General features: G+C 48.0%; 1 protein-coding gene across 2 annotated transcripts in view; it reads left to right on the top strand.

Annotated features, from left to right (window-relative positions):
- The window catches only part of VWF (von Willebrand factor), a 154,252-nt gene that overhangs the window by 104,276 nt on the left and 34,692 nt on the right, over nt 1-15,284 (top strand). For both annotated transcript variants that reach the window (XM_077930743.1, XM_077930742.1), the window contains exons 38-42: nt 6,143-6,348; nt 11,910-12,012; nt 13,054-13,128; nt 13,974-14,078; nt 14,452-14,657. In XM_077930743.1, coding sequence (XP_077786869.1) covers nt 6,143-6,348; nt 11,910-12,012; nt 13,054-13,128; nt 13,974-14,078; nt 14,452-14,657 — 695 coding nt within the window. The remainder of the gene's footprint in view (nt 1-6,142; nt 6,349-11,909; nt 12,013-13,053; nt 13,129-13,973; nt 14,079-14,451; nt 14,658-15,284) is intronic.

The following is a 15,284-nucleotide window of genomic DNA, read 5'->3' as shown; positions in this document are numbered from 1 at the left end:
GGAATGTTTTAAGCAGGTGCCGAAAAGAGTAGAGTGAAGGCACCTGCTTCATCTCAATTGGCAGGGAGTTCCAAAGTTGTAGGCGCTGCCACACAAAATGATCAAGTTTTTACAAATGCAGAAAACGGGTATTGTGTGGCATCTGTGGCAGTTCCAATTCTGCCGACTGAAGCGGTCCAGTGGGCACATGTGGCGCAAGGCGAGATGTTAGGTAAACTGGTTCAATGAATTTTCTATGCAAATAGTAACACTTTGAACTTGGCCCGGCAGCAAATGAGCAAGCAGTGCAGATCTCTGAGCATGGGTCTTATATACTGACAAGGCCTCGCTCCTGTCAGCAATTGTGCTGCAGCAGTCTGCACCAACTGCATCTTCTGGATCAAGCAGAAGGAAAGCCCCACATGAGAGGCTTTATGTCTCCATTTTGATGCAAGCGTTACAAATACTACCTCCGACTTTTATAGCCATGAACGTATTTTAAGGACCCGATCTGGAGCTAAAAAGAAAGGAACGTTGCTGCGCAATTAAGTAAACACAAAGGTATGATGTAACCGATGAGCACCACGCCTTGCAACGGACAACTTGCAGATGGATGCTGATGGTGTTTAGGAAAACGTTCTCATTTCTGAACATGACCTCACTGTCTGTGGAAAGGAGAGGGCATTGTAAAACTAAAAATAAATTAATCCTTGGCTAGTTACCCGTAGTAATGGATGTGAATGAGCAATGCATGCCTGCGACAAGAAATAGCCAGGGAATACATTTACAGTCCACCTGCCACCCGACCCCAAAGGCACAGCTTTCATAAGTTCCAAATTGTATATGCTATTATGCTATGGGGTGAGATGATCCTACCTGTAGGGACTTGGGTGGAGCTGTGGTCTAAACCAGTGTTTCCCAACCGGTGTTCCGCGGCACACTACTGTGCCGCGAGACTTTGCCTGGTGTGCCGTGGGAAAAATTGGCGGGGGGGGGGGGGAATAAAGGGAAAAAAATTTATTCCCCCACCGCCAGGCGTGGGGCTGGGGCGGGGGAAGCCCGAGCTTCCCCCTCCCCCAGAACGGGACCCAGAGCCATGCCGAAGCTGTGCGCAGCTTTGGCATCGCTCTGGGAGCTTGCGGGGCTGGGGGAGGAGGAAGCCCTCCGCCAGCCTCCAAACCATGTCGGGAGACAGCGGGATGGCGCGCTGCGCCTCTCCCGCTGTCCCCCGAGTTTGCGGGGCTGGCGATGGGGAGGAGCAGGCTTCTCCCCCCGCCAGCCTTCCAGCCAAGTCGGGGGACAGCGGGATGGCGCGCTGCGCCTCTCCCGCTGTCCCCCGAGTTTGCGGGGCTGGTGACGGGAAGGAGCAGGCTTCTCCCCCCGCCAGCCTTCCAGCCAAGTCGGGGGACAGCGGGATGGCGCGCTGCGCCTCTCCCGCTGTCCCCCGAATTTGCGGGGCTGGCGATGGGGAGGAGCAGGCTTCTCCCCCCGCCAGCCTTCCAGCCAAGTCGGGGGGCAGCGGGAAGGGCGAGCTGCGCCTCTCCCGCTGTCCCCCGAGTTTGCGGGGCTGGCGACGGGGAGGAGCAGGCTTCTCCCCCCCGCCAGCCTTCCAGCCAAGTCGGGGGGCAGCGGCAAGGGCGCGCTGCGTTTCTCCGCTGTCCCGGACGGCTTTCAAAAGCCTGCCTTCAAAAGCCGTCCGGGACAGCGGAGAAACGCGCTGCCTTTCTCCGCTCTCCCGGGAAGGCAGGCAGGGGGGAGCAAAGGCTTTCGCCCCCGCCCGCCTTCAGAAGAGGTCCAGGACCTCTTCTGAAGGCGGGCGGGGGGCGAAAATCTTTGTCCCCCCTGCCTGCCTTCCCAGGGGCTTTTAAATCGCCCCGGACAGCGGAGAAGTCCTCCGCTGTCCCGGGCGATTTTAAAATGCCGCCCGCCAGCATTTTAAGATTGCCCCGGACAGCGGAGAAGTCCTCCGCTGTCCCGGGGTTTTTTAAAATGCTGGGGGTGGGAAGAAAAGCCCTTGTCCCCACCCCCCCAGCCTTCAGAAGAGGTCGGGGGACAGACTGCGGGGAGAAATCAGGGTGGGAGTCACGACCGTGAGGCAGGGCTGCCAAGTGTGGCAGAAGAGGACACGGCCGTCGCACCTGTCCTTAGGTAGGAGCTTCTTCCGTGTCGACCTGCTGCCCTAAAGTCTTGGCTTTTTTCTTGGCTTTTTGGCGGTTGGCACAGAAGGAAGGCAAGGGGGAGGGGAAAAATTGAAACTTACACTTCCGTGCGTCCCTCCCGGCGTGACGCTGCGCGCTGACGTCACGGGGCTGTAATGGTGGTGTGCCTCGATATTTTTTTCATGAAACAAGTGTGCCTTTGCCCAAAAAAGGTTGGGAAACACTGGTCTAAACCACTGAGCCTCTTGGGCTTGCCGATCAGAAGGTCGGTGGTTTGAATCCCCATGACGAGGTGAGCTCCCGTTGCTCTATCCCAGCTCCTGCCAACCTAGCAGTTTGAAAGCACGCCAGTGCGAGTAGATAAATAGGTACCATTGCAGCTGGAAGGTAAATGGTGTTTCCGTGCACTCTGGTTTCCGTCGTGGTGTTCTGTTGTGCCAGAAGCTGTTTAGTCATGCTAGCCACATGACCTGGAAAGCTGTCTGCGGACAAATGCCGGCTCCCTCGGCCTGAAAGCGAGATGAGCGCCGCAACCCCATGGTCACCTCTGACTGGACTTAACTGTCCAGGGGTCCCTTTCCCTTTCCCTTACCTGTAATATGTACGTAGTTGACAAATGTGTGACACGACATGATGTTATGTCACCCTTTTCCAGTGACTGCTCTGAGAGCCAGTGTGGTGTAGTGGTTAAGAGCGGTAGACTCATAATCTGGGGAACCGGGTTCGCGTCTCCGCTCCTCCACCTGCAGCTGCTGGGTGACCTTGGGCCAGTCACACTTCTCCGAAGTCTCTCAGCCCTACTCACCTCACAGAGTGTTTGTTGTGGGGGAGGAAGGGAAAGGAGATTGTTAGCCGCTTTGAGACTCCTTTGGGTAGTGATAAAGCGGGATATCAAATCCAAACTCTTCTTCTTCTTCTAGGTTGGCTTGGGCTATGATGGTGGAAAGGGAAGGAGAACTTGGGGGGAGTTTGGAGAAGCAAAATGTTCTTGCATGCAAAGGAGGTGGTAACAGGATTCTTGCGCTCAGCTCATGGTGCACCGGTGCCAATGACAGCCACCATGATGACAGCAATCACTTTCCACCATGACCCTCCCTGGGTTACACATAATTTTGTTTCATTCTTGAATAGCCAGTGATGATCCTGTCCAGTGTATGAAAGAATGATACGTAGGATAGGAAAAGTTCTGGCTTATGTTTGCGCTGACTCGTAATAGTCACTTAAATAAATGAGAGACCAGGCTCAGCAGCTACAAAGCCAACTTTCTGGCAGGGCTTTCGATAAAGATGTCTCTGTGATATATATTTTTCCCCGTTTTAAGATGCTACAAGGGTAACACCTTCATTAAAGTCCGCTGCAGTTGCTTTACTAATATCCTTCAAGCACAAACCCGAACATATTTTAAATACACTACAGGTCGATCAAGGGCCCCGTCTTTGAATCTTTCCTGCATAGTATATCCCACGAGAGGGATTGAGATGTCAAAGACCCTCTGCAGCCACCTGCCAGAATGCAAAGGCACAAGGAGAAGGGAGGACAAAGTTTGTCTGATGACTTCTGAATTGTCACAGTGATGTGCAGCCTGCAAAGTTAACTGCGGCACCTTGGAGCAGTCTCTGACTTGGAGTGCCACAAAATTTGAATTTTGCCCAAATTTCCACTTTTGCCATTTTGAACTCTTAAGTATCAAAGTTTGCTTTAAATGCCAATTCTGCATTCAAAATTTGAGTGCTTTAGATTTGTTGGTATGCATTGATTTCACTTCTCTTAACTTTGAGCTACCGTATTTTTTGCCCTATAGGATGCACTTTCCCCCCTCCAAAAATGAAGGGGAAATGTGTGTGCGTCCTATGGGGCAAATGCAGGCTTTCACTGAAGCCTGGAGAGTGAGAGGGGGCAGATATCCGCAAGCCTAGGGAGCCCGGTGGGAAGTCGCGCCGGTCTCCCAAGGCTTGCAGAGAGCTGCCTGCATCCCAAAGCCGGGCTTTGGACAGATATCCGCAAGCCTGGGGAGACCAGTGCGACTTCCCGCCAGGCTCCCTAGGCTTGCGGATAGCAGCCTGTTCTGGGGGCTGGGGTCGGGGAAAGCTCGGGCTTCCCCCACCCCAGCCCCACGCCTGGGGGGGAAAATATATTTTTTCTTTATTCCCCCCCCCCAAAAAAAAACCTAGGTGCGCCCTATGGGCCGGTGCGCCCTATGGGGCGAAAAATACGGTACAACTGGGCGAAGGGCTGTTGTCTTGCTGGCAGGCTTCCCACAGGCATCACACCCTGTTCTCCTTGGGAGAGCAGGATTCTGGGCTAGGCTGTTCTTTGGTCTGATCCAGCAGGGCAACTTTTAGGGTTCTGCGATCCTATATTTGATTTGAAGTGTATTGCATTATACAGGTCACAATATTGATGTAAATAAGATCTTTAACAAGCTCTGCTTATGTTCACGTCTGCACAGAAAATCCCTCTCATCAAAAACAAGAGAAGATGTTCAGTAGGTCAGCTTCACTGAAGGCTGTCAAAATCTACTTTAGGAAAACGCAATACAGGGAATGATTGAGGTGTACAGTGGTACTTCAGGTTACATACGCTTCAGGTTACATACGCTTCAGGTTACAGACTCCGCTAACCCAGAAATAGTGCTTCAGGTTAAGAACTTTGCTTCAGGATGAGAACAGAGATCTTGCTCCGGCGGCGCAGCAGCAGCAGCAGGAGGCCCCATTAGCTAAAGTGGTACCTCAGGTTAAGAACAGTTTCAGGTTAAGTACGGACCTCCGGAACGAATTAAGTACTTAACCCAAGGTACCACTGTACTTCATTAGTGTAGCTAAGGGTCAGAATAGGCTTTTTTTAAATAGAGAGTTAGGAGGACTCTCATTCCATTTCCCTGATTTAAATTACCTCTCTTGAAGCTAATATTAGCCTTCACTGAGGGAGGGGCAGGATGCAGATCCAAGAGGATACCTAGCATTCCCCCTACTTCCCAATGGCAGGGCTACTAATAACTATGGGGGAGATTATTAGCAACACACCTGCATAGTTGTTAGCCCCTAAACCAACAAGAATATGCATTGTTGGATTTTGATGGCAATCTCCCATGAAAGAAAGTGTGGAACGGGTGTTCTGTGAGCCCTTGTAGATTTCTGGATTCCACTCACAATGGAGTCTGGAGAGAGAGAGAGAGAGAGAGAGAGAGAGAGAGAGAGAGAGAGAGCATTCTGAAATGGCATCTCCCATCTGCACATAGCCAGCTTTGCTACCTCAAGATCCCCAGGACTCAGTCTACAGCATGCGTAGACCAGCCCCTATTGACTGAGCTTGAAAGAATTGCTGTGAGACATGGGGATGCTCCAGAAGCACATATTCCATAGTAACCCCCCCCCCCCCCCCGGAGCACTCTAAATGTCTGCATGTGAGCCATGTGTGCCAAAGGCTGACATCCATTTGCTTGAAAAAATGGCATGCTGTCCAGTGCTGACAACATTTTTATAGTTGGCATCAAAAAGTAACCACAATAAATACTTCAGAAAGTGCCCTTCTTCTTCTTCTTCTTCTTCTTCTTCTTCTTCTTCTTCTTCTTCTTCTTCTTCTTCTTCTCCTCCTCCTCCTCCTCCTCTTCCTCCTCCTCCTCCTCCTCCTGTATTTTAACATTCAATGTGCCCAACTGAAATCTGAAATGGCACTCTTGGCATTTCCTAGCTATGTCAGGAAATGCTTGATATTCCACTATGTTTTTATATATGCTGTAAGCCGCCCAGAGTGGCTGGGGAAACCCAGCTAGATGGGTGGGGTATAAATAATAAAATTATTATTAATAATATTTATTTATCGAATTGAATTGAATTGCAGTTAACTTAGATTTTTCTCACCCTAGTCCGAGCATTCAGGATGGATTTAAGATGGGCCGTTTTTATTTTGTATTGCATCTGCATTGCAGACAAATAATAATAATTTTCATTTGTTTGTTTACTTACCATTTCGTTTATTTCCTTGTGTCTGGTGTTTCTTAACAGCTATGGAATGTCCAGTCTCGATGAGGTATGGCTACTGTCAAGGAGGCTGCATAAAGCACTGTGGGAATGGTACCAACACAGAAATCTGCATGGATTATCCCACAGAAGGCTGTTTCTGCCCACAGGGACAAGTGACCCTCGATGGCAGGTGTGTTCACGAAGAAGAATGCACCCAGTGCATCAGTGAGGATGGGACACGCCACCAGGTAGATCTCTCTAGTTACTGCTTAGCAGTTCTGAATCTTGGCTGGCTCTTAAGGAGTCAGCGTTGTTTTCCAGGGAGATCGTTCTTAGGTTCCAGCTGACTTAGCCAGTGTGGTGTAGTGGTTAAGAGCGGTACTCTTGTAATCTGGGGAACCGGGTTCGCGTCTCCGCTCCTCCACATGCAGCTGCTGGGTGACCTTGGGCCAGTCACACTTCCTTGAAGTCTCTCAGCCCCACTCACCTCACAGAGTGTTTGTTGTGGGGGAGGAAGGGAAAGGAGAATGTTAGCCGCTTTGAGACTCCTGAAGGGGAGTGAAAGGCGGGATATCAAATCCAAACTCCTCCTCCTCCTCCTCCTCCTCCTCCTCCTCCTCCTCCTCCTCCTCTTCTTCTTCTTCTTCTTCTTCAGGACATCCATTTTAGTCCAACTCTCTGCTCTCCATTCTGCCTTTGTGTGTCTAATCACCCAAAAGACAAGAGAGGGAGCCCCACCCATTTGCCATCTGGCACAAGAGCCACCTGGTTTGTTCTCCTTAACTCACCAGGAAGCTAGCGTGTCTATTTCAAGAATTAGAAGGGGACCTGGGCATTCAGCCTAACTGCCCCTGCCCCCCCCAATGCATAACAATAAAAGGTAAAGGTACCCCTGCCCGTACGGGCCAGTCTTGCCAGACTCTAGGGTTGTGCGCCCATCTCACTTAAGAGGCCGGGGGCCAGCGCTGTCCGCAGACACTTCCGGGTCACGTGGCCAGCGTGACAAGCTGCATCTGGTGAGCCAGCGCAGCACACGGAACGCCGTTTACCTTCCTGCTAGAAAGCGGTCCCTATTTATCTACTTGCACCCGGGGGTGCTTTCGAACTGCTAGGTTGGCAGGCGCTGGGACCGAGCAACGGGAGCGCACCCCGCCACGGGGATTCGAACCGCCAACCTTTCGATCAGCAAGTCCTAGGCGCTGAGGCTTTAACCCACAGCACCACCCACATCCCAGTACTTCTATCATAACCCTCCTCCAAATTAAAGGCAGGTCAGGTGTAATGACGTCTGTATCCTTGGGGGTATCATTTATAGCAGGGGTCAGCAAACTTTTTCAGCAGGGGGCTGGTCCACTGTCCCTCATACCTTGTGGGGGGCCGGACTATATTTTGAAAGAAAATATGAATGAATTCCTATGCCCCACAAATAACCCAGAGATGCATTTTAAATAAAAGGGCACATTCTACTCATATAAAAACACGCTGATTCCCGGACCATCCGCGGACTGGATTTAGAAGGCGATTGGGCCACATCCGGCCCCCAGGCCTTAGTTTGCCTACCCTTGATTTATAGCCACTAAAGAAAACACATAACCCTTCACCTTTCCATTTGCTCTCACACTTTTGTTCCTATACCTCTTGGTTTAAGAGCTCTCTCTTTTCTTCAAACCCAGATACAGCGTAGAAACCCCTAAGGGTGTCCCAAGAAGAAGAAACTGCAATTAAATTTGCTCCAAGTACATTATTGCAATTAAATTTGCAATTGCAAAAACTGCAATTAAATTTGCTCCAGGTACATTATTGACAAAATAAATGAGTGCTGACCATTTAGGGAGGAACGTTTTGGCTTGCCATAGAATCTTTCCCCGCCCGCTGCCGAGTTTCTCCACTCACGAGGAAGGACATAAGGCTCCCCGCAGCCAGTCCTGTCCCAGATCATTAAAGGTAAAGGTAAAGGACCCCTGACAGTTAAGTCCAGTTGCGGATGATTCTGGGGTTGCGGCACTCATCTCACTTTACTGGCTGAGGGAGCCAGCGTTTGTCCGCAGACAGTTTTTCCAGGTCACGTAGCCAGCATGACTATGCTGCTTCTGGGGAAACCAGAGCAGCGCATGGAAACGCCCTTTACCTTCCCGCCAGAGCGGTACCTATTTATCTACTTGCACTTTGACATGCTTTTGAACTGCAAGGTTGGCAGGAGCAGGGACTGAGCAACGGGAGCTCATCCCGTCGCGGGGATCCAAACCACCAACCTTTTGATCGGCAAGCCCTAGGCTCTGTGGTTTAGACCACAGCGCCACCCGCATCCATCTCCAGCATTACAAAAGTTAATATGCATAAAACTCCAAAGGTCATAAAAGCAGCAGCAGAAGGGTGATGCAATACACATGAACTTTTTAATAGCCTTGCAAAGGAAGCAGGGTTAGGGCGTCATCGGTTTGCAGCAAATCTCCATCGGTTTTCACTGCATGACAAATATGGTGCTCTTACAACTGGGAGCCACTATTCTAAGGGCTCATCCTACGATACTGTTGTAATACTTCAAGTTCCACAACAATGGAGGTAGGGGCAACCACAGTGTGGGCCGAATTTCCGCTGGGATCATAGTTAATAAAAGTACCACTGCCCTGTCATATACTAGGTGTATGTTTTAGAGTGGATTTAGTCACAGCAGTAAGTGGGAGTAACTTAATACCAGGAGTGAGAAAGAAAGAAGTAGCCTGAGAACAGGTGGAGTAAGAAAAGCAACTAGGATAGGCTTTTCTCACCTGGGCATTTTTAACAGCTCCTAACCAAGGTGGTGGATGCTCTATATTTGGACCTTCCTGAAATCCCCACAGAGTCCATCTAATCCAGGGGTGGGCAACCTAAGGCCCATGGGCCACAAGCAGCCCACAGGGGTTGTTTAACCGCCCCTCGAGCTGCCCCGAACGGAGCCACCTACTCAGCAAGTCCCCGCACGCTGTGCTAAACTGGTGTGGCATGGGGATTTGCTTCCGTGGTGCCGGAAATCGCGTCTGCACGCTCCAGCCCACGGACGGATCTCCGCTGGAGTGAACCGGCCCATGCAAGGTAAATCTTGCTGACCCCTGATATTATCCTTCTGTTGGCCATTAAATGGGGGAAGACATTTTGGCAATGGAGAGGGGAACTTTCTGGGAATTTTCATTATGCATACATACAATGGCAAGAATGATGGCAGAGGCAAGAGTGATGGCAGAGGCTTTTTAAAAAACTTATCCCATTTTTCTGAATTCCCCCTCCCCAGAAATCTCCAAATTTCCTCCCCATAGCCTCTTGATTTCCAAAGACAAAAAGTTTATGCCGCACTCCCTTCTCAGCCCTTATTTATTTAGTAATTGAAAATATTGTTTTATTGATGTCAATGTATCAGTCTACCGTTTTGCTAAGTCCTCCAATTTAGAGTTCCTGGCTTAAAATACACTAAGACTGAGATTGTTGAGATTTATGCTACTCAGATCAATAAGCTATTCTGCACCTTCTGAACTTTGTCTTGCTTCTGTTGGCGACAGCTGACTGAATGCCTCCGGAAAGCTTTTAAGCAGGGCTTTAAGGCAATGGCTCTTCCCTATCTGCAATGTTGGGTTTTCAGAGAGATTGGCTGTGGGGGAAAAATGGTGCACTTAACCGTAATGAATTATAGATTTTGGTTTCCCAATGCTGTGTATTCACTTAAAGCTCAGTCGAAGCACCTTCTTTCCCTCAGAGAATTCTGGGCACTGTAGTTTGTTAAGGGTTGCTGGGAACCATAACTCTGTGAGGGGTAAACTACAGAGCCCAGGATCCTTTGTGCTTTAAAGGTATAGTAGAAATATCAACAACCTCAGATATGCAGATGACACAACCTTGATGGCAGAAAGTGAGGAGGAATTAAAGAACCTTTTAATGAGGGTGAAAGAGGAGAGCGCAAAATATGGTCTGAAGCTCAACATCAAAAAAACGAAGATCATGGCCACTGGGCCCATCACCTCCTGGCAAATAGAAGGGGAAGAAATGGAGACAGTGAGAGATTTTATTTTCTTGGGCTCCATGATCACTGCAGATGGTGACAGCAGTCACGAAATTAAAAGACGCCTGCTCCTTGGGAGAAAGGCGATGGCAAATCTAGACAACATCTTAAAAAGTAGAGACTTCACCTTACCAACAAAGGTCCGTATAGTTAAAGCCATGGTTTTCCCAGTAGTGATGTATGGAAGTGAGAGCTGGACCATAAAGAAGGCTGATCGCCGAAGAATTGATGCTTTTGAATTATGGTGCTGGAGGAGACTCTTGAGAGTCCCATGGACTGCAAGAAGATCAAACGCATCCATTCTTAAGGAAATCAGACCTGAGTGCTCACTGGAAGGACAGATCGTGAAGTTGAGGCTCCAATACTTTGGCCACCTCATGAGAAGAGAAGACTCCCTGGAAAAGACCCTGATGTTGGGAACGATAGAGGGCACTAGGAGAAGGGGACGACAGAGGATGAGATGGTTGGATAGTGTTCTCGAAGCTACAAACATGAGTCTGACCAAACTGCGGGAGGCAGTGGAAGACAGGAGTGCCTGGCGTGCTCTGGTCCATGGGGTCACGAAGAGTCGGACACGACTAAACGACTAAACAACAACAACAACAAATATACTGTTAAGTTGTGGGTGAACATATCAGACAACACAGCGATTCTACAAACAGCTCTTGTTTATTCACAGGCCAGGCCAGGACAGAACTCAACTGAAGGGTTCAGTCAGCCTGCATATATAGAGCTCCACTAGAACACAACAGTAACCATTTTCTGTAACTATCCAATCACTGAACGTCACTTTCGATCCCTTATTTGCATAACTATCTACAGTACCCCCCTGCTGGCCCAGGGTGAGAACTTCAGTACATAACATATACACAGCCTTATCCTCCTTGATAATTTATTAAATCCATTTTATAGCCCTCAGAAATGGTGATAGTCACTGCATCTTGTGGCTGTTAATGTTAATTATGCATTGTGTGAAGAAGTAGGTCTTTTTGTGCTCGTCAGTTGACTTTGTTGGGTGACCCCAGGGACTTCGCTTTCCTCCTTTACATCCCATTCCTGCCTCTGTCTAACTTTTATATGAATTTCTGCATGTTCTGTGTGTATGTAGATCCACTGATCATGGGTAATGTACTGATGCTTTGGCTGAAATCCCAAGACTAGGCTTTTAAGTATTTCCCCTCATTTTCCTTCATGTGCAGAACACCTGTCAATTGCTCATCAGCTACCAATTTATTTATTGTCTTTTAGCAATGTCTCTGAGTTTTTTTTTAATGTGTGATCCAAGGTCTGTTTACTACCAGTCTGAATCCAATAGAAAAGGACTATAGTCATATGCTGTAGCGAGAAATCTGGAACATTCTCAGCCTAAAATAGGATTAATTTGAAACATTTCATTTAGTGAAACTTTATAAGGTCCAGCTTTACTCGGCTTACTCAGCCAATGTTTGGTATGTGTTCTTCAACTTATAGAACCCCAGAATGCCTTGTATTTTCTCTAGTATTTTATAATTGCGCTCATAAAGTCAGGAAAAGGGCATTGCAGAGATCGGATTCATTCTTTGCATCTTGTGCTAAATGTATTAGCCCTAATGTTAAATTGGGCAACATCTCTGGTTTCTTGTAATTATTCTAACAAACCAAAGCAATACCATATGTAGTATTCTGTTTTGCTTTCTTTTCTGGGTAGCTCTCCCTCTCTCTCTCTCCTCTCCCTCTCTCCCCCCCACAACCAGATTGCATAACAAATAATCAGACAATTTCTCTTCTTCAAACATATAGCACTTGGAAACATGGATTCCTTCCAATGAACCCTGCAAGATCTGCATGTGTCTAGAAAATAGGACCATCAGCTGTGCCATTCAGCCTTGTCCAACCCCCCAGCGTAAGTCAAGAATTCCCACCCTTCAAAAAAGACATAACACTTCCTTTACCGTCTAAAACTTCCCTGCTTTTTCACGGATTAAGCTGTCGGTCAGACATTACCTGCGCTTCCACCCCATGGACCTGCCTTCTACATGCATCCTGTAAAACACACTTAAAACATGTGTGCAGACCTTTCTGTTAAACACATGAAGATGTGAAAATGAGCCCATATGCCCCTGGGGATGTTGGGTTGGGTGGAGCTTGCATGCCCATCCCTCCCTGTCCTCTGTTTTAAGTCCACTTGTGTTCAATTAAAAGCCTGAGCAGGGCTAATTGCTCTTGCACAGTGTGGAAAGGCAATAGCAAGGCACAGAGCCACTGGAAGAGACTTTTCAGGAGCTGCATTAATTCCTACCTCTTACTATACCCATGGCCGGCCCACTCATGAGGCAAGGTGAGGTGACTACTGTTAAGTTGTGGGTGAACATATCAGACGACACAGCAATTCTTCATACAGCTCTTGTTTATTCACAGGCCAGGACAGAACTCAACTGAAGGGTTCAGCCAGCCTGCTTATATAGAGCTCCACTACAATGCAACTGTAACAACTTTCTAAAACTATCCAATCACTGAACGTCACTTTTGATCCCTTATTTGCATAACTATCTACAGTATCCCCCTGCTGGCCCAGGGTGAGAACTTCAGTACATAACAACTACCTCAGGCAGCAGATCCACAGGGGCAGCAGATCCTGATGTAGATCTTCACTCACTTTTTCTTCCCCTATGGGGAGGGAGGTTCCATCTTGTGATTTGCCTCAGGTGCCAAAATGTCTTGGGCCGGCCCTGCCTCTACAGGTCATTGATTTCATCTGTGAAGCCCTCACTACTAGGCAGGGCCAGTTTTTTAAAATATATATAGGGCCTGGTCATCTATGAGAAATATACCGTAATTCTGGCCTCCAGGTTTGTGTCTGTAGAGGAGAGTGGCCCTTGAGGGAAAGTTTGGCTGTTCTTGCTTTGAGTATTAATGGATGTGGGTTATTGTTTCCCTCTTGTAGCTCCTGCTTGTGGTTCCTGTGAAATTCCAAGATTACGAAGGGATTCTGAGCAGTGTTGCCCGTTCTACGAATGTGGTGAGTCTCTGGGGGAGGTCGTATGCACAGACCCTCCAAGTGTCCCTATTTTCCAGGGACGGCCTTGATTTAGAGAAGCCATCCCGCTTTCTGATTTGATCCTGGATGAAATATACTCGGAGTCGAGTGTGGATTTCATGCTCTTTATTCAGCTCATAGTAGTGAGGAATGAAAGTTCCCCCAAAATATCTGCTTTATATGCATTATTTACACAATGGGCCGCACGTGATTGGCTAATTCCTGGATTCTCCTGTAGGCCAATCAGGTTGTGGATTCACTTCCACCTGAAGCTGGATTGGGTGGCTCATGCGGACCAATCATACTGATGCATTGTTCTAGGACCAATCAGACTGCTGCATTTGGATCCTATTCAACTCAGTACATAACACTGGAATTTCCCGCTTTTCCTTATTTTCATTGGAGAAATGTGGGAGGGGATGGAGTTATCCAACCCCCCAAGCCACCTGAAGGCAAGCCTGTGTAGGGAAGGTTTTTTCTGACTGTTTATTGTGTTTTTATATATGTTGGAAGCTGCCTGGAGTACTGGGGCAACACAGTAAGATATGTGGAGTATAAATACTAAAATTGTATGGCCAGGCGGAGACCCCCCCCCCCCGACCCCAGGCGACCCCAGGAGGAATAATGACTCATGACACCGTGTTATGGGATTAAAATTATTAAATTCTCAGATGTAGACCTTGGCTTAGGCATTGGGCCTTTATCCCTCCCAGACCCCAGCCGGGGATCTGGGGAACATCAGGGTTATCCAAACTCTGTGGGGATTGGGATTGGCTCTGAAAATGCATAACGCTTGATTCCTTCCATTTTCTGTTTTCTGTTTTCAGTCTGCGACCTGGTCAGTTGCAAAATGCCTGCTGTACCTCATTGTGAAGATGGTCTCCAGCTTTTGCAGACGAATCCTGGAAAATGCAGGCCAGATTATGCATGTGGTAAAATTCCTTTGAAACATCAAATACTGGTTTTACTTACTTATGCAATTCTTTCTGGTGCATGTTTGTGTGTTTATGTGTATGTATGAGCATAGGAGATGTGCTCTGTGAGCTCCACGTACTTGATTTCTTTTTGTGGTGTTTATCTTGAGTGGTGCTGGTGGTGGTTCTGTGTTTTTGTTTTTTTTAAAATACGATTATTTGTTTTTGCTTGTTTCTTAATAAATTAATTACTGTTTTCACATTGTATTCACTGCTCTGGGAACATTAGCTTTTGGGCAGCATACAAATACTTTTTTAAAAAAAGCAAATGCTCCTTTTGCAGTTTGCTTGTTGCATAGCCTTATTTGTTTCTGGATTTTTTGTTTCCTAGTGTGCAAAAAAGAGGATTGCAACCCACAGCCAATTGCTCCCTGCCCACCTCACCGGAAGCTGACTATTAAGAAGACTCAGTGTTGTGATGAATTTCATTGTACTTGTGACTGTGTCAATTCAACAGTGGCCTGCCCTGCTGGATACTTATCAACAACTCTCACTAATGACTGCGGCTGCACATCTACCACCTGCAACCCCGACAAGGTAATAATAATAATAATAATAATAATAATAATAATAATAATAATAATTTATTATTTATACCCCACCCATCTGGCTGGGCCTCCCCAGCCACTCTGGGCGGCTTCCAAAAAAACATTAAAATACTGTAATACATCAAACATTAAAAGCTTCCCTAAACAGGGCTGCCTTCAGATGTCTTCTAAAAGTCTTGTAGTTGTTGTTCTCTTTGACATCTGGTGGGAGGGCGTTCCACAGGGAGGGCGCCACTACCGAGAAGGCCCTCTGCCTGGTACTCTGTAACTTGGCTTCTCGCAGTGAGGGAACCGCCAGAAGGCCCTCAGTGCTGGACCTCAGGTAGAACGATGGGGGGTGGAGACGCTCCTTCAGATATACTGGACCAAGGCCATTTAGGGCTTTAAAGGTCAGCACCAACACTTTGAATTGTGCTCGGAAACGTACTGTAGGTCTTTCAAGACCGGTGCTATATGGTCTGGGCGGCCGCTCCCAGTCACCAGCCTGGCTGCCGCGTTCTGGATTAGTTGTAGTTTCTGGGTCACCTTCAAAGGTAGTGTATCCAACCCAAATCCAGCTGTCTGAACATTGTATCATTTTGCAATAGGGGTGTAATGCATAGGGCTCCATCAGAAT

Source organism: Podarcis muralis, chromosome 6, assembly GCF_964188315.1.
Source record: "Podarcis muralis chromosome 6, rPodMur119.hap1.1, whole genome shotgun sequence".
Lineage (NCBI taxonomy): Eukaryota > Metazoa > Chordata > Lepidosauria > Squamata > Lacertidae > Podarcis > Podarcis muralis.
Note: the sequence above shows the minus strand (reverse complement) of the source record. Positions and strands in the feature narration are given on the sequence as shown.